Raw genomic sequence first — 19243 nt, forward strand, 5'->3', positions numbered from 1 at the left:
AGTGAGTGTGTGGCTGTTGGAATGAGTTGGTGTTGGAATTTTTGGAATCGGTTGAAAAATGTTGACATAGTAACGATTTAAATTGAGAATGGGTATTTCGGAATTCCTAGAATTTTGGGAAAACCGGGAAATATAAGAAAAATAGGAACATTTGCTGTCCCAACTAAGAGGAATGTTTAGATGCTGGAATGGTCAAAAATGGCTGAAAAATGCAGATTGGGAAAACTTTCCAGGAAGAGGGGAAAATAGGGCTTTGGAAAATTGGAATTCTTGGAATTTTTTTGAATTTGGAAAATGGTAAGTTGGTGAGTGAGTGTGTGGATGTTGGAATGAGTTGGTGTTGGAATTTTTGGAATCGGTTGAAAAATGTTGACATAGTAACGATTAAAATTGAGAATGGGTATTCCGGAATTCCTAGAATTTTGGGATAACCGGGAAATATAAGGGAAAGAAAAATAGGAACATTTGCTGTCCCAACTAAGAGGAATGTTTAGATGCTGGAATGGTCAAAAATGGCTGAAAAATGCAGATTGGGAAAACTTTCCAGGAAGAGGTGAAAATAGGGCTTTGGAAAACCGTGAATTCTGGGAATATATGGAATTTTTTTAACACTTTGAAAATGGTAAATTGGTGAGTGAGGGTGTGCATGGTGGAACGGTTCAAATTGTATGAGAAATGTGCAATATGCAGTAGATTGTATAATGCCCATTCATTGTCAATGGGGAGAAAATTCCGGGGAATTTGGGGAAATGGAAAACATGTTTTGCGTATGATATATCGGAAGAGTAGTGTGGGTGGATGGCTGAAAGGTTGGAATCGGGTTTAAAAATGGCACAACATTTGGAGACTTTAGAGCATTGTAGAACTATGAATACATCCATTCAGTTGAATGGGAATCTCCTGGATATTTGGGAATTTCGGAAAAAAATGAAATCTTTAAAAATATTGATACTAGCACAATTGTCCTACATTTTTGTAATCGATTGAAAAATGATGACGTAGTAAGGGTTTGAATTGAGAATGGGTATTTCGGAATTCCTAGAATTTTGGGAAAACCGGGAATTTGTACGAAAAAAAAATAAGAAAATTTGTTGTCCCAAGTAAGAGAAATGTTTTGATGCTGGAATGGTCAAAAATGGTTGAAAAATGTGGATTGGGGAAACTTTCCAGGAAGAGGTGAAAATAGGGCTTTGGAAAACCGGAAATTCTTGTTATTTTTATAACTTGGAAAATGGTAAGTTGGTGAGTGAGTGTGTGGATGTTGGAACGGTTCGACTCGGTTGAGAAATGTGGGATATGGAGTTTTGTATACTGCCCATTCAATTTCAGTGGGGGGAAGTTCTTGGTAATTAAGGGGTAATGAGGGAAATTTCAGAACCGGAAAACATGCTGGCTGGAATGTCCAGGGTGTGTGGAGTCTGTGGATGGTGGAACGGTTCAAATTCGGGAATTTTGGGAAAGGGAAAACATGTTTTGCGTACGATATATCGTAAGAGTAGTGTGGGTGGATGGTTGAAAGGTTGGAATCGGGTTTCAAAATTTGGTGCATTTAGGGTATTGTAGAACTATGAATACGTCCATTCAGTTGAATGGGAATCTCCTGGAAATTTGGGAATTTCGGGACAACCGGGAAACTTTGAAATGATTGATGCCCGAGAGGATATGAATGAGTTGGTGTTGGAATTTTTGGAATGGGTTGACTGCAATATGACTCAATTCAACACCACCAACATTTTATGTGTTCCATTGAAAATATAGAACATTACACACGGCGCTCAAAAATCTATCAAAATATTTCAGTACGACTTTGGTAAGCTATGAAGCCACACCACTTGATGGATTGTACTGTGCTTCAACATACGAGTATTATTATGGTGTGTGTATAAGGTAAGACATGTTATCTGGCGTTCCATTCTTCTGGTACCTGCTGATCTGTATTTGGGATCTGCATAAGTCCTGAAAATGTGCGCGCTTCCGCCACTGTGATCTATAAGCTTCTTCTTTTTCTCTATCTTCTTGTTATGGGACATTCATCCTCCGCTGTTGCCATTTCTAATATAAAGTAGTGTAAAGTTCTTACTTACATCTGTCAGTAAACTCGCCATGAAAGCGCTAAAACATACCGGTGTAGTGAGTTTACATTATTCACCCAAGGAACTTTAGTTATTAGAGAGTTCCAGTCGGACGGTTTTTCACGGCACACATTTCCGGCGTCGTTGTTGCACTAGTGAGCCACGGATGAGGAGATGCTGCTCCGGTATTGATGGAAGTAAAGTCTGAATGTCATTAAAACAGTTAGTTCCGTCTTTTGACACTTCTTCCACTCCCGTCCTTGCACGCTACACCGCTACAACAAAGATGACGGGGAGAAGACGCTGTCGAGGGTGAGCCACGTAAATAAGACCCGCCCACAAAACGGCGCATCCTGAAGAGACGCTCAGAAAGCTACTTGAAGATGATCTGTAAAACATCATCCATGCAACATTTTGACCACAATTACATGTTATGTTAAAATTATTTAAAAAATCATAATATGACCCCTTTAAAGGCCTACTGAAAGCCACTACTAGCGACCACGCAGTCTGATAGTTTATATATCAATGATGAAATCTTAACATTGCAACACATGCCAATACGGCCGAGTTAACTTATAAAGTGACATTTTAAATTTCCCGCAAAATATTCTGCTGAAAATGTCTCGGTATGATGACGTCTGCGCGTGACGTCACGGATTGTAGCGGACATATTGGGACAGCATTGTGGCCAGCTATTAAGTCGGCTGTTTTCATCGCAAAATTCCACGGTATTCTGGACATCTGTGTTGGTGAATCTTTTGCAATTTGTTTAATGAACAATGGAGACAGCAAAGAAGAAAGCTGTAGGTGGGAAGCGGTGTATTAGCGGCCGGCTGCAGCAACACAACCAGGAGGACTTTGAGTTGGATAGCAGACGCGCTACCGTGAGTACGCAGCTTTGGCTTCCAAACATTTGATCGCTTGCCCGTACGCGCGTGCCGCTATGTGCATGTCACGTATGTAACTTTGGGTACTTTGGGGAAATACATGTGCTGTATGAACTTTACGGAGGTGAACGGTACTTTGGGCTGTGGGATTGAGTGTGCTGTGCGGGTGTTTGAGTTGTATTGGCGTTGTTATATGGACGGGAGGGGGGAGGTGTTTGTTATGCGGATTAATTTGTGGCATATTAAATATAAGCCTGGTTGTGTTGTGGCTAATAGAGTATATATATGTCTTGTGTTTATTTACTGTTTTAGTCATTCCCAGCTGAATATCAGGTCCCACCCGCCTCTCACAGCATCTTCCCTATTTGAATCGCTTCCACTGCCCTCTAATCCTTCACTCTCACTTTCCTCATCCACGAATCTTTCATCTTCGCTGAAATTAATGGGGTAATCGTCGTTTTCTCGGTCCGAATCGCTCTCGCTGCTGGCGGCCATGATTGTAAACAATGTGCAGATGTGAGGAGCTCCACAACCTGTGACGTCACGCTACTTCCGGTACAGGCAAGGCTTTTTTATCAGCGACTAAAAGTTGCGAACTTTATCGTCGATGTTCTCTACTAAATCCTTTCAGCAAAAATATGGCAATATCGCGAAATGATCAAGTATGACACATAGAATGGATCTGCTATCCCCGTTTAAATACGAAAATTTCATTTTAGTAGGCCTTTAATGCGCCTTTTAATCAGGTGCGCCTTTTGTATGAAAATAGACCTGAATAGACCAGCTCATCAGAAGTGCGCCCTATGGTCCAGAAAAATACGGTATCTATTTGAAATATTGCAATACTGCAGATATCAATGACAGAAACTGGTGTAAAGTAAATAGTTCAATTTCCCAGTCTTGAAGAATTATCGCCACTTTCTTTAGCCCAGAAACTTTGGTCCCTTTAGATTCCAGGGGTGTCCAAAGTGCGGCCCGGGGGCCATTTGCGGCCCGCAGCTAATTGTTTACCGGCCCGCCACACATTGTGCAAAAATTGCAAAAATTTATAATATTGCAAAAATTTTAAAAAACATTTTAAAAAAGTGGAATGAGGTGAAATCTAACAAGAAAAAGTTGCAATGTTGACACAAAGCTGCCATGCAGGCTTTTATTTTCTTTAGTCTTTGTTTATTTTTATTTTTTTTGCCATTGCTAAAAAAAAAAAAAGACCAAAAATCTATGTTATAATTCATTATTAGGGATAAATGCGTTAAAATGTAATATCGGAAATTATCGGTATCGTTTTTTTAATTATCTGTATCGGGTTTTTTTTTTTTTTTTTTTTTTTTTTTTTAATTAAATCCACATAAAAAACACAAGATACACTTACAATTAATGCACCAACCCAAAAAACCTCCCTCCTCATTCACACAAAAGGGTTGTTTCTTTCTGTTATTAATATTCTGGTTCCTACATTATATATCAATATATATCAATATATATCAATACAGTCTGCAAGGGATACAGTCCGTAAGCACACATGATTGTGCGTGCTGCTGCTCCACTAATAGTACTAACCTTTAACAGTTAATTTGACAAATTTTCATTAATTACTAGTTTCTATGTAACTGTTTTTATATTGTTGTACTTTCTTTTTTATTCAAGAAAATGTTTTTAATTTATTTATCTTATTTTATTTTATATATATTTTTTAAAAGTACCTTATCTTCACCATACCTGGTTGTCCAAATTAGACATAATAATGTGTTAATTCCACGACTGTATATATCGGTCGATATCGGTATCGGTAATTAAAGAGTTGGACAATATCGGAATATCGGATATCGGCAAAAAGCCATTATCGGACATCCCTATTAAGTATTACTTAAAAAATATGACTTTAAAATGTTTTATGTGGAAAAAATATTGCATATATCGTGTGGTTGCCATATAACGACATCAAAGTTTTATTTGACAAAAGAGCATAAAACAAACAAAATAATAGTTCAAATGTAAAATGGACAGATATATCTGAAGTTGATCTCGTAATTTAAGTGTTAAAAGTTAAAAAAAAACTAATAAAAATGTATCACTTTATGAGTGGGGGTCCTTTTGGATCCCAAATATATTTAGTAGGATTTTATTTAACTTTTCACTGTGATTACTCAAAAATATTAAAGAATTAAAATCAATGGTGTCCTGCATTATTGATCTTTTAAGGCTCTAATACAGGGGTCACCAACGCGGTGCCCGCGGGCACCAGGTAGCCCGTAAGGACCAGATGAGTAGCCCGCTGGCCTGTTCTAAAAATAGCTCAAATAGCAGCACTTACCAGTGAGCTGCCTCTATTTTTTAAATTGTATTTATTTACTAGCAAGCTGGTCTCGCTTTGCTCGACATTTTTAATTCTAAGAGAGACAAAACTCAAATAGAATTTGAAAATCCAAGAAAATATTTTAAAGACTTGGTCTTCTTTTGTTTAAATAAATTCATTAATTTTTTTACTTTGCTTCTTATAACTTTCAGAAAGACAATTTTAGAGAAAAAATACAACCTTAGAAATGATTTTAGGATTTTTAAACACATATACCTTTTTACCTTTTAAATTCCTTCCTCTTCTTTCCTGACAATTTAAATCAATGTTCAAGTAAATTTATTGTTTTTATTGTAAAGAATAATAAATACATTTTAATTTAATTCTTCATGTTAGCTTCTGTTTTTTCGACGAAGAATATTTGTGAAATATTTCTTCAAACTTATTATGATTAAAATTAAAAAAATATATTCTGGCAAATCTAGAAAATCTGTAGAATCAAATTTAAATCTTATTTCAACGTCTTTTGAAGTTCTTTGAAAATTTTTGTTCTGGAAAATCTAGAAGAAATAATGATTTGTCTTTGTTAGAAATATAGCTTGGTCCAATTTGTTATATATTCTAACAAAATGTAGATTGGATTTTAACCTATTTAAAACATATCAAAATTCTAAAATTAATCTTAATCAGGAAAAATTACTAATTATGTTCCATAAATTCTTTTTTTAATTTTTTCAAAAAGATTCGAATTAGCTAGTTTTTTTCTCTTCTTTTTTTCGGTTGAATTTTGAATTTTAAAGAGTCGAAATTGAAGATAAACTATGTTTCAAAATTTTATTGTCATTTTTTTCGTGTTTTCTCCTCTTTTAAACCGTTCAATTAAGTGTAAATATAATTTATTATTAATAATAACAGAGTTAACGGTAAATTGAGCAAATTGGCTATTTCTGGCAATTTATTGAAGTGTGTATCAAACTGGTAGCCCTTCGCATTAATCACTACCCAAGAAGTAGCTCTTGCTTTCAAAAAGGTTGGTGACCCCTGCACTAATACTAAATACTGCATATTTCAGTTTTACTATAAAAAACAAAGTTGTCTTTGACAGAACAGGCATAAAACCTTTTTCTTTTTTTTTTACTTTATATCAACCTGAAGTTGATATAGAGATTTACTGTAAGCGTTAAATAAAATATAATAATAATTTGACTTATTTTTAACATTTTAATGACTGAGACCCTTTATGGTGCCCGGTAGCCCTAAAGGTTAAAAAAAAAAAATCCATATATTTTGTTATGGTTTGAAAATGAAAAATATCAAAATGGCTAGTGGAAAAAGTTTGGACACCCCTGCTTTAGAAGGAGACTTTTTATCTGCTTTCATGCACAAATTTCAGCTGGAGAATTTGAATGAGAGGAGATTTAGCTCGGGGCCTCCGCCTTCGCCTGACTTTCCCGTCGCCCTTTCTGTTGTTTGATTTAAACAAGGCAGTCCATGTTGATGGAATTGAGCGGGGATCCGAGAAAACACAACTATAAGGACACATAGCGAGACCGAGGTTGAAGTCTATTATCTATGGGCCATTTCCTACGCTGCGCTCCATCACGCCACGGGGGTGACAACAGTAGAGACGCGTGGTCAGAGAGCTGGCGCTCAGCTGCGATGTCCGCGGACAGAGCGCCGAGACAACACGTCGCTCAGAACCCTTTCATTCTGGCCCGTATCTTTCTGTGTTTGGACATCTGGATGTCATCAGCGGCACGGAGCCAGGCCGCCGGCGGACCACAGACAAGAGCTTACAATAAGGTTAGGGATTCGGGCTCGTCAGCGGAACAATGAGCTACGTCAACGGATGGACGGACGACAGCTTTTTCTCTCGTCATTAGCATTGTGGAGCTGAGAAAAAAAAAAGAAATGAGCTTTTTTTTTCTCTATCGTGCTGTAGCTCATTAGGAGTGTTTTCGCTTTGTTCTTCTTGGCTTTACGTCTAAATGTTGGGTGACGATCATGTGGCTGACGCGTAGGAATATTCTTAAGATGAAGCTACAATACACTACCGTTCAAAAGTTTGGGGTCACATTGAAATGTCCTTATTTTTGAAGGAAAAGCACTGTACTTTTCAATGAAGATAACTTTAAACTAGTCTTAACTTGAAAGAAATACACTCTATACATTGCTAATGTGGTAAATGACTATTCTAGCTGCAAATGTCTGCTTTTTGGTGCAATGTCTACATAGGTCAGGGGTCGGCAACCCGCGGCTCCGGAGCCGCATGCGGCTCTTTGACCACTCTGATGCGGCTCAGCTGCATACTTGCCGACCCTCCCGGTTTTCTGACGGTGGCCGTATAAGTTAAAAAGTTAACTTTAACACTGTTACGTTACAAATATGCGCCACACTGTGAACCCACACCAAAAAAGAATGACAAAAACATTTCTGGAGAACATCCGCACCGTAACACAACACAACAAATACCCAGAATCCCATGCAGCCCTAACTCTTCCGGTCTACATTATACACCCCCTCTACCACCAAACCCCCCCACACATCAACCCCCCCCCCCCCTCCCCCTCTCCATGTGTCGGTTGAGCGGAAGAGTTAGTGCTGCATGGGATTCTGGGTATTTGTTGTGTTGTGTTTATGTTGTGTTACAGTGCAGATGTTCTCCAGAAATGTGTTTGTCATTCTTTTTTGGTGTGGGTTCAAAGTGTGGCGCATATTTGTAACGTAACAGTGTTAAAGTTGTTTTTGTACGACTACCGTCAGTGTAACAAGTATGCCTTGCTGGCACTTACGTGATCAAGCAAAAGCTACATTCAACATGTGGCCGAACAGGTACGCTGTTTGAGCAGGCTGTAGAGGGCGCTAAAAGCAGTGCCAGCACATCCTGAAATTTGGGAGTCTCCCGGAAAATTGAGGGTTGGCAAGAAAGACGCTATCAAGCGCCATTCAATTAAAAGTCGCGGGCCGCACTAACATTACATTTCCTTATTAAGATGCGTGCCGGTGCGTGTGTCAGAGACCCCTGGTTAACATAGCGCAAAGCAATTTAAGCTTTGTGTGCAGTGTTTTTCATTTTAAATTTTCAAATTTTTTTTGTGGCTCCCATTGTTTTCTTTAATTTGTGAAACTTTCCAAAATGGCTCTTTGAGTGGTAAAAGTTGCCGACCCCTGACATAGGTGTATAGAGGCCCATTTCCAGCAACTATCACTCCAGTGTTCTAATGGTACAATGTGTTTGCTCATTGGCTCAGAAGGCTAATTGATGATTAGAAAACCCTTGTGCAATCATGTTCACACATCTGAAAACACTTTAGCTCGTTACCGAAGCTACAAAACTAACCTTCCTTTGAGCAGATTGAGTTTCTGGAGCATCACGTTTGTGGGCTCAATTAAACGCTCAAAATGGCCAGAAAAAGAGAACTTTCATCTGAAACTCGACAGTCTATTCTTGTTCTTAGAAATGATGGCTATTCCACAAAATTGTTTGGGTGACCCCAAACTTTTGAACGGTAGTGTATGTCCTCGCATATTCAAGTAAAGTCAAGTACAGACATATGCGGACAGTTCCAAAACTTGTTTTCACAATTAAAACGATTAAGTATGGGAAAATGTATTGCTAACCCATTAATAGATATTCCACAAAAGTATTTGGCCACCTGCCTTGACTCACATATGAACTTGAAGTGCCATCCCACGGAATAGTCCAAAATGTTTTGGTATCCTGGAGCATTCAAAGTTCCTTTCACTGGAACTAACACCTGAAAAACCACCCCACACCATAATTCCTCCTCCACCAAATTTCACACTCGGCACAATGCAGTCGGAAATGTAGCGTTCTCCTGGCAACCTCCAAACCCAGACTGGTTCATCAGATTGCCAGATGGAAAAGCGTGATTCATCAGTCCAGAAAAGGCGTCTCCACTGCTCTAGAGTCCGGTGGCGACGTGCTTTACACCAGTGGTCCCCAACCACCGATTGGTACCGGGCCGCACAAGAAATCAAAAAAAAAAAAATTTTTTTATTTTTTTATTTTTATTTTTTTAATGAAATCAACATAAAAAACACAATATATACATTATATATCAATATAGATCAATACAGTCTGCATGGATACAGTCCGTAAGCACACATGATTGTATTAATTTAGGTAAAAAAAAAATAAAAAAAAATTAATTTTTTTTTAATCCCCTCCCCCCACCGGTCCGTGGGACAAATTTTCAAGCGTTGACCGGTCCGCAGCTACAAAAAGGTTGGGGACCACTGCTTTACACCACTGCATCCCACGCTTTGCATTGGACTTGGTGAAAAATACGACGGAAAAAAAATAAAAAACATAAAAAGTGGTATAAAAGAGCAAACAGGTGAAATGTAACAAGAAAATGTTGCATTATTTACTCTAATAACACAAAACTGTCATGCAGGCTGTTTCTTTCTTTAAAAAATAATAATGAATCAAAATCAATGTCATTATGAATTATTGACCTATTCAAGGCTCCATTTACTTCACATTAAATATTCCACTTTGAGATATTTTGGGGGGAAAATGTTGCATATTTTTTGGTTGCCATTTAAAAAACAACGTTTGTTTTTTTTTAAAAAAGGGCCTAAAACGAACAATCAAAAAACAAACAACAATAAAACTTATAATTGACGGATAGATCTGAAGTTGATCTTGAGACTATTGTGGTAAAAGTTTTAAAAAATGTTGGATTTATTTTTTTAAACTTTACTGAGCAGTACCCTTTTGGATCCCCAATCATTTTAGTGGGACTTTTTTTTTTTCAAGTGTCATTGCTCAAAAAAATAATGAATGTTGTTATGAGTTATTTACCTTTTTAAGACTCCAATTATTATATAATCTCAAATATTCCACTTTAAAATTTTATTGCATATATTTATTGCAAAATATTGCATATTTTGTGGGTTTTTTTCCATAAAAAAACACGGTTTTCCTTGACAAAAATGGCATACAACTTAAATTTTTAAAAGCGCTATATTGACAGATAGACCTAATGTTGATCTAGAGATTTAAGTAGAGAGGCCGTGCCAGCAATCGGAGGGTTGCTGGTTACTGGGGTTCAATCCCCACCTTCTACCATCCTAGTCACGTCCGTTGTGTCCTTGGGCAAGACACTTCACCCTTGCTCCTGATGGCTGCTGGTTAGCGCCTTGCATGGCAGCTCCCGCCATCAGTGTGTGAATGTGTGTGTGAATGGGTGAATGTGGAAATACTGTCAAAAGCGCTTTGAGTACCTTGGAGGTAGAAAAGCGCTATACAAGTATAACCCTTTTATTTATTTATTTATAATAATAATAATAATAGTAAATAATGACTATTATTATTATTATTATAAATAAATAAATGGGTTATACTTTTATAACTTTATTTATTTATTTATAATAATAATAATAATAATAATAGTAAATAATGACTATTATTATTATTATTATAAATAAATAAATAAATGGGTTATACTTTTATAACTTTATTTATTTATTTATTTATAATAATAATAATAATAATAATAGTAAATAATGACTATTATTATTATTATTATTATAAATAAATAAATAAATGGGTTATACTTTTATAACTTTATTTATTTATTTATTTATTTATAATAATAATAATAATAATAGTAAATAATGACTATTATTATTATTATTATAAATAAATAAATAAATGGGTTATACTTTTATAACTTTATTTATTTATTTATTTATAATAATAATAATAATAGTAAATAATGACTATTATTATTATTATTATTAGGTCTATCTGTCAATATAGCGGTTTTAAAGATTTAAGTTGTATGCCATTTTTGTCAAGGAAAACCGTGTTTTTTATGGAAAAAAAACAAAATATGCAATATTTTGCAATAAATATATGCAATAAAATTTTAAAGTGGAATATTTGAGATTATATAATTATTTATTAATTATATTATAATTATTATTTATTAATTATATTATAATTATTTATTAATTATATTATAATCATATAAATGACATATTTTTAATATTTTTTTTGACCAAAACCCTTTGGATCAAGCCTGAGTGAAGGCCTAAATGTATCTTTTTTTTATACATATATTGTAATGGTTTTTAAAATTAAAAATATCAAAATGGCCCCCGCTTGTTTTGATTTTTCAGTGTGCGGCCTTCAGTGGAAAAAGTTTGGACACCCCTGGCTTAGATGCAGCTGCTCGGCCATGGAAACCCATTCCATGAAGCTCTCTGCGTACTGTACGTGGGCTAATTGGAAGGTCACATGAAGTTTGGAGCTCTGTAGCAACTGACTGGGCAGAAAGTCTTTGTACTATGCGCTTCAGCATCCGCTGACCTCTCTGTCAGTTTACGTGGCTTACCACTCGGTGGCTGAGTTGCTGTTGTTCCCAAACTCTTCACTTTTCTTATAATAAAGTTGACTTTGGAATATTTAGGAGCGAGGAAATTTCACGACTGGATTTGTTGCACAGGTGGCATCCTATGACAGTTCCACGCTGGAAATCACTGAAAGCGGCCCATTCTTTCACAAATGTTTGTAGACACAGTCTCCATGCCTAAGTGCTTGATTTTATACACCTGGCCAAGTGATTGGGACACCTGATTCTCATCATTTGGATGGGTGGCCAAATACTTTTGGCAATATAGTGTATGTCTGCATTCCTAAAAGTTAACATTAGACCTAAAATATTACAATATTGTACAAAAGCAGTGAAGTTGGCGCGTTGTGTAAATGGTAAATAAAAACAGAATACAATGATTTGCAAATCCTTTTTAACTTATATTCAATTGAATAGACTGCAAAGACAAGATACTTAAGGTTCGAACTGGAAAACTTTAATTTGCAAATATTAGCTCATTTGGAATTTGATGCCTGCAACATGTTTAGAAAAAAATGGCACAAGTGGCAAAAAAAGACTGAAAAAAGTTGAGGAATGCTCATCAAACACTTATTTGGAGCATCCCACAGGTGAACAGGCTAATTGGGAACAGGTGGGTGCCATGATTGGGTATAAAAGCAGCTTCCATGAAATGCTCAGTCATTCACAAACAAGGATGGGGGCGAGGGTCACCACTTTGTCAACAAATGCGTGCGCAAATAGTTTAAGAACAACATTTCTCAACCAGCTATTGCAAGGAATTTAGGGAATTCACTATCTAAAAGGTTCAGAGAATCTGCACGTACGCAAGGCTGAAAACCAATGCCTGTGAACTTCGATCCCCCATCAAAAACCGACATCAGTGTGTAAAGGATATCACCACATGGGCTCAGGAACACTTCAGAAAACCACTGTCAGTAACTACAGTTGGTCGCTACATCTGTAAGTGCAAGTTCAAACTATGCAAAGCCAAAGCCATTTATCAACAACACCCAGAAACGCCACTGGCTTCGCTGGGCCCGAGCTCATCTAAGATGGACTGATGCAAAGTGTTAAAGTGTTCTGCGGTCTGACGAGTCCACATTTCAAAATGTTTTCGGGAACCGTAGACCTCGTGTCCTCCGGAACAAAGAGGAAAAGAACCATCCGGATTGTTCTAGGCGCAAAGTGTAAAAGCCAGCATGTGTGATGGTATGGGGGTGTATTAGTGCCCAAGGCATGGGTAACTTTACACATCTGTGAAAGCGCCATTAATGCTGAAAGGTACATACAGGTTTTGGAGCAACTTATGTTGCCATCCAAGCAACGTTATCATGGACGCCCCTGCTTATTTCAACAGTGTGGCTTCATAGTAAAAAAGTGCGGGTACCAGAAATTAAAAATGTGTGGTGCAATATGAAGCCTAAAATACCACAACTGAGACCCCCGGACTGTTGAACAACTTAAGCTGTACATCAAGCAAGAATGGGAAATAATTCCACCTGAAAAGCTTCAAAAATGTGTCTCCTCAGTTCCCAAACCTTTACTGAGTGTTGTTCAAAGGAAAGGCCGTGTAACACAGTGGTAAAAATGCCCCTGTGACAACTTTTTTTTGCAATGTGTTGCTGCCATTAAATTCTAAGTTAATGATTATTTGCAAACAAAAAAATTACGTTTCTCAGTTGGAACATTAAGAATCTTGTCTTTGCAGTCTATTCAATTGAATATAAGTTGAAAAGGATTTGCAAATCATTGTATTCTGTTTTTATTTACGAATTACACAACGTGCCAACTTCACTGGTTTTGGGTTTTGTACCTTCCACATAAAGTGTTTAAAGGCCTACTGAAAGCCACTACTAGCGACCACGCAGTCTGATAGTTTATATATCAATGATGAAATCTTAACATTGCAACACATGCCAATACGGCCGGGTTAACTTATAAAGTGACATTTAAAACTTCCCGGGAAATATCCGGCTGAAACGTCGCGTATGATGACGCATGCGCGTGACGAAGTCAGAGTGACGGAAGTTATGGTACCCGTAGAATCCTATACAAAAAGCTCTGTTTTCATTTCATAATTCCACAGTATTCTGGACATCTTTTGCAATTTGTTTAATGAACAATGACGGCTGCAAAGAAGACAGTTGTAGGTGGGATCGGTGTATTAGCAGCGGACTACAGCAACACAACCAGGAGGACTTTGTTGGAGCGCTAGCCGCGCTAGCCGCCGACCTCACCTTGACTTCCTACGTCTCCGGGCCGCCAAACGCATCGGGTGAAGTCCTTCGTCCTTCTGCCGATCGCTGGAACGCAGGTGAGCACGGGTGTTGATGAGTAGATGAGGGCTGGCTGGCGTAGGTGGAGAGCTAATGTTTTTAGCATTGCTCTGTGAGGTCCCGTTGCTAAGTTGCTAAGTTAGCTTCAATGGCGTCGTTAGCACAGCATTGTTAACCTTCGCCAGCCTGGAAAGCATTAACCGTGTATTTACATGTCCACGGTTTAATAGTATTGTTGATTTTCTATCTATCCTTCCAGTCAGGGGTTTATTTTTTTGTTTCTATATGCAGTTAAAGCACGATGCTATCACGTTAGCTCGTAGCTAAAGCATTTCGCCGATGTATTGTCGTGGAGATAAAAGGCACTGAATGTCCATTTCGCGTGCTCGACTCTCATTTTCAAGAGGATATAGTATCCCAGGTGGTTTAAAATACAAATCCGTGATCCACAATAGAAAAAGGAGAGAGTGTGGAATCCAATGAGCCAGCTTGTACCTAAGTTACGGTCAGAGCGAAAAAAGATGCGTCCTGCACTGCACTCTAGTCCTTCACTGTAACGTTCCTCATCTCCGAATCTTTCATCCTCGCTCAAATTAATGGGGTAATCGTCGCTTTCTCGGTCCGAATCTCTCTCGCTCCATTGTAAACAACGGGGAATTGTGAGGAATACTAGCTCCTGTGACGTCACGCTACTTCCGCTACAGGCAAGGCTTTTTTTTTTTATCAGCCAGCAAAAGTTGCGAACTTTATCGTCGATTTTCTCTACTAAATCCTTTCAGCAAAAATATGGCAATATCGCGAAATGATCAAGTATGACACATAGAATGGATCTGCTATTCCCGTTTAAATAAAAAAAAATCATTTCACTAGGCCTTTAAAGTCAATGGAGCGAGGTTTCACAAGCAGTGAAAGTTAGCCATTTGTAAATTAAAGGGTAATAAATAGAACATAAAGTTGAATGCTCTGACATTATACTGGAAGGAAACACTAGATTTTTCTATTGGACGGTTTTGGATGTAATTCTACACAAAGTCAACAAGCAGTGACCTAAAATGTATTTTGCATGTGGACTAAAGGCCACAGCTGACAGTCTGGGCTTCAACAACCCCTCGTGTGGAAACCATGAACACAAGTCTCAGCTACAAAATGTGCACATAACCTTCAAGGCAGCGTTGCCAAAATGTAGGGAAAAAAAAGTGATGTCGAAAGTAGGCGAGGCGTAAAAGTGCCGCTCGTCGCCGTTGAAAGCTTTCGTCCCGCACTCTGCAGGCGGAAATTACACGGCGCGACCACACGGGGGAGGGGATACGCCTCGGAAACGACTGAGCAGACGGCTCCGCCTCTTCCCGGCTGCGTGAGGAACATATTGCACCATCAATCAAAAAGTTATTCTTTTTTTTTTTTTCCACACTCAGTCAACCTTTGTGTCGCTCTGCAAAGATGACAAATTGTCCCCTGAGCAGACGCGCACTGCAAAAAAAACCTGTCAGTGCCTTGACGTGACAAAATAAAACGGGTCGACGAGGTTTTGAAGAGCTCTAACAAAGCCCCTCCTGAGCTGTGCGAGTCTACAAAAAGTCTTCCTAAATGTAAGGAGGTCTTATTATGTTCCCATTGAGAAGCAGCCTGACACACTTGAAAGCCTCCAGGACGCACACACACACACACACACTAAGTAGTACACACTTACTCATTTTTGTCCACAGCCAACAGCAGCCGCTCACCTTCCGCCTCAATCAGCAGCTTCAACGACGTGGGGTGACTCTGCGGAGCGACACATGAGGCGGATTAGTTCTGGAGGTTCTGGATCGTCTGAGAGGACGGGACGCTGATTGTGTGCCGCTGTTCAAAGCGCTCGGAGGAAGACGTCGGAATTTGAAGTTCCGTAGCGAAGAATGCACCGCATACTGATTTCATGGCCGTGTCAATGCTAACAGACCGCAGAGTGTATTATTATTATTAATAAACAAACATGTCCACTGCTCTCTGTGGGATCCACTTAATTGACAATATCTTCGGTTCGGGGGGGGGGGACTTTTGGGAGAAGTGGAGTGCATTTCCATCGAAGACATTGAAGAGGTCTGTCTATTACCCAAACGGTTGAAAGAGCCATATTGGACCAAAAAAAAAAATAATCTAAAGCTTTTGATTGATTGATTGATTGAGACTTTTATTAGTAGGTTGCACAGTGAAGTACATATTCCGTACAATTGACCACTAAATGGTAACACCCGAATAAGTTTTTCAACTTGTTTAAGTCGGGGTCCACTTAAATTGATTCATGATACAGATATATACTATCATATATACTATCATCATAATACAGTCATCACACAAGATAATCACATTGAATTATTTAATTATTTACAATCAGGGGTGTGGGGGGGGGGGGGGGGGGATATGGACATCAAATAGTGGACATAGAGAGAGAGAGAGAGAGAGATCAGAAGGCATTACAAAAAGAAAAAGTATCTGCATTTGATTGTTTACATTTGATTATTAGCAATCCGGGGAGGGTGTTAGTTTAGGGTTGTAGCTGCCTGGAGGTGAACTTTTATTGCGGTTTTGAAGGAGGATAGAGATGCCCTTTCTTTTATACCTGTTGGGAGCGCATTCCACATTGATGTGGCATAGAAAGAGAATGAGTTAAGACCTTTGTTAGTTCGGAATCTGGGTTTAACGTGGTTAGTGGAGCACCCCCTGGTGTTGTGGTTATGGCGGTCATTTAAGGAAGTAGTTTGACATGTACTTCGGTATCAGGGAGGTGTAGCGGATTTTATAGACTAGGCTCAGTGCAAGTTGTTTAACTCTGTCCTCCACCTTGAGCCAGCCCACTTTAGAGAAGTGGGTAGGAGTGAGGTGGGATCTGGGGTGGAGGTCTAGAAGTAACCTGACTAGCTTGTTCTGGGATGTTTGGAGTTTAGATTTGAGGGTTTTGGAGGTGCTAGGGTACCAGGAGGTGCATGCGTAATCGAAAAAGGGTTGAACGAGAGTTCCCGCCAGAATCCTCAAGGTGCTTTTGTTGACCAGAGAGGAAATTCTGTAGAGAAATCTCGTTCGTTGGTTAACCTTTTTGATTACCTTGGTTGCCATTTTATCACAGGAAAGGTTAGCCTCTACAATGGAACCTAGGTAGGTGACCTCATCTTTCCTGGTGATGACACTGTCACCTACTTTTATGGTGAAGTCATTGACTCTCTTAAGTTTGATGTGGGACCCAAACAGGATGGATTCTGTTTTACCCAAGTGGATGGATAGCTTGTTGTCAGCGAGCCAGGTGCAAGTTCTACAGAGCTCAGCACTGAGGATTTTCTCATGGCCGTGTTATGAAAGTGTTAAAATGAAAGCAACACATGACGTAAGTCAGTGTTTTACAACCTTTTATGAGCCAAGGCAAAAATGTTTGCGTTGAAAAAATCCAGAGGCACACCACCAGCAGAAATCATTAAAAAACGAAACTCAGTTAAAGGCCTACTGAAAGCCACTACTAGCGACCACGCAGTCTGATAGTTTATATATCAATGATGAAATCTTAACATTGCAACACATGCCAATACGGCCGGGTTAACTTATAAAGTGACATTTTAAAATTCCCGCCACACTTCCGATTGAAAAAGCCTTCGGAGGATGAGTATGCGCGTGACGTCAATCATTGACCCGGAAGTGTTGGTACCCCATTGAATACAATACAAAAAAGCTCTGTTTTCATTTCATAATTCCACAGCATACTGGACATCTGTGTTGGTGAATCTTTTGCAATTTGTTTAATGAACAATGGAGGCTGCAAAAAAGAACGTTGTAGGTGGGATCGGTGTATTAGCGACTGGCTGTAGCAACACAACAGGGATTACTCACTTGGACAGCAGACGCGCTAGCCGATGCTAACCGGCCATCGCACGGATGATCGGGTGAAGTCCTTCGTCGCGCCGTCGATCGCTGGAACGCAGGTGAGCACGGGTGTTGATGAGCTGGGCAGATGAGGGCTGGCTGGCGTAGGTGGAGCGCTAATGTTTTTATCATAGCTCTGTGAGGTCCGGTTGCTAAGTTGCTAAGTTAGCCTTAGCGTCGTTAGCAACAGCATTGTTAAGCTTTGCCAGGCTGAGATCTATTAACCATGTAGTTACATGTACATGGTTTAATACTATTGTCGATCTTCTGTCTATCCTTCCAGTCAGGGGTTTATTTATTTTGTTTCTATCTGCATTTGAGACAGATGCTATCACGTTAGCTCGTAGCTAATGCTAATGAGCTTCGTCGATGTATTGTCGTGGAGATACAAGTCACTGTTAATGTCCATTTCGGGTTCTCGACTCTCATTTTCAAGAGGATATAGTATCCGAGGTGGTTTAAAATACAAATCCGTGATCCACAATAGAAAAAGAAGAGAGTGTGGAATCCAATGAGTCAGCTTGTACCTAAGTTACGGTCAGAGCGAAAAAAAATATGTATTTCACTGCATTCTAGTCCGTCACTCTAACGTTCCTCGTCCACGAATCTTTCATCCTCGCTCAAATTAATGGGGTAATGGTCCGAATAGCTCTAGCTGCGTTGAAAACAATAGGAAAATATGAGGGAGTGAACAACTGACAACGTCATCACGCTACTTCCGGTAGGGGCAAGGTTTTTTTTTAATCAGAGACCAAAAGTTGCTAACTTTATCGACGTTGTTCTATACTAAATCCTTTCAGCAAAAATATGGCAATATCGCGAAATGATCAATTATGACACATAGAATGGATCTGCTATCCCCGTTTAAATAAAAAAAAAAAATTTCAGTAGGCCTTTAAAAAGTCGTTGTCGCAATTGTTGGATATGACTTTAAACCATAACCAAGCATGCATCACTGTAGCTCTTGTCTCAAAGTAGGTGACTTATTTTGAGTTTTTTGCTGTTTTCCTGTGTGTAGTGTTTTAATGCTTGTCCTGCGCTCCCATTTTGGTGTCTTTTTCTCTTTTTTTGGTATTTTTCTGTAGCAGTTTCATGTCTTCCTTGGAGCGATATTTCCGCATCTACTTTGTTTTAGCAATCAATAATATTTCAGTTGTTTTTATCCTTCTTTGTGGGGACATTGTTGATTGTCATGTCATATACGGATGTACATTGTGGACGCCGCCTTTGCTCCACAGTAAGTCTTTGCTGTCGTCCAGCATTCTGTTTTTGTTTACTTTGTAGCCAGTTAAATTTTAGTTTCGTTCTGCATAGCCTTCCCTAAGCTTCAATGCCTTTTCTTAGGGGCACTCACCTTTTGTTTATTTTTGGTTTAAGCATTCGACACCTTTTTACCTGCACACTGCCTCCCGCTGTTTCCAACATCTACAAAGCAATTAACTACCGGCTGCCA

General features: G+C 38.8%; 1 protein-coding gene across 2 annotated transcripts in view; it reads right to left on the bottom strand.

Moving 5' to 3' along the window:
* The window catches only part of LOC133655326 (disintegrin and metalloproteinase domain-containing protein 12-like), a 221493-nt gene that overhangs the window by 141139 nt on the left and 61111 nt on the right, over positions 1-19243 (bottom strand). For both annotated transcript variants that reach the window (XR_009826981.1, XM_062055353.1), the window contains exon 3: positions 15593-15666. Coding sequence is in view for 1 of the 2 variants with exons in the window: in XM_062055353.1 (XP_061911337.1) it covers positions 15593-15666 (74 nt within the window). In the remaining variant the exon portion in view is untranslated. The remainder of the gene's footprint in view (positions 1-15592; positions 15667-19243) is intronic.

This window comes from Entelurus aequoreus, linkage group LG08 (assembly GCF_033978785.1).
Source record: "Entelurus aequoreus isolate RoL-2023_Sb linkage group LG08, RoL_Eaeq_v1.1, whole genome shotgun sequence".
Classification (NCBI taxonomy): domain Eukaryota; kingdom Metazoa; phylum Chordata; class Actinopteri; order Syngnathiformes; family Syngnathidae; genus Entelurus; species Entelurus aequoreus.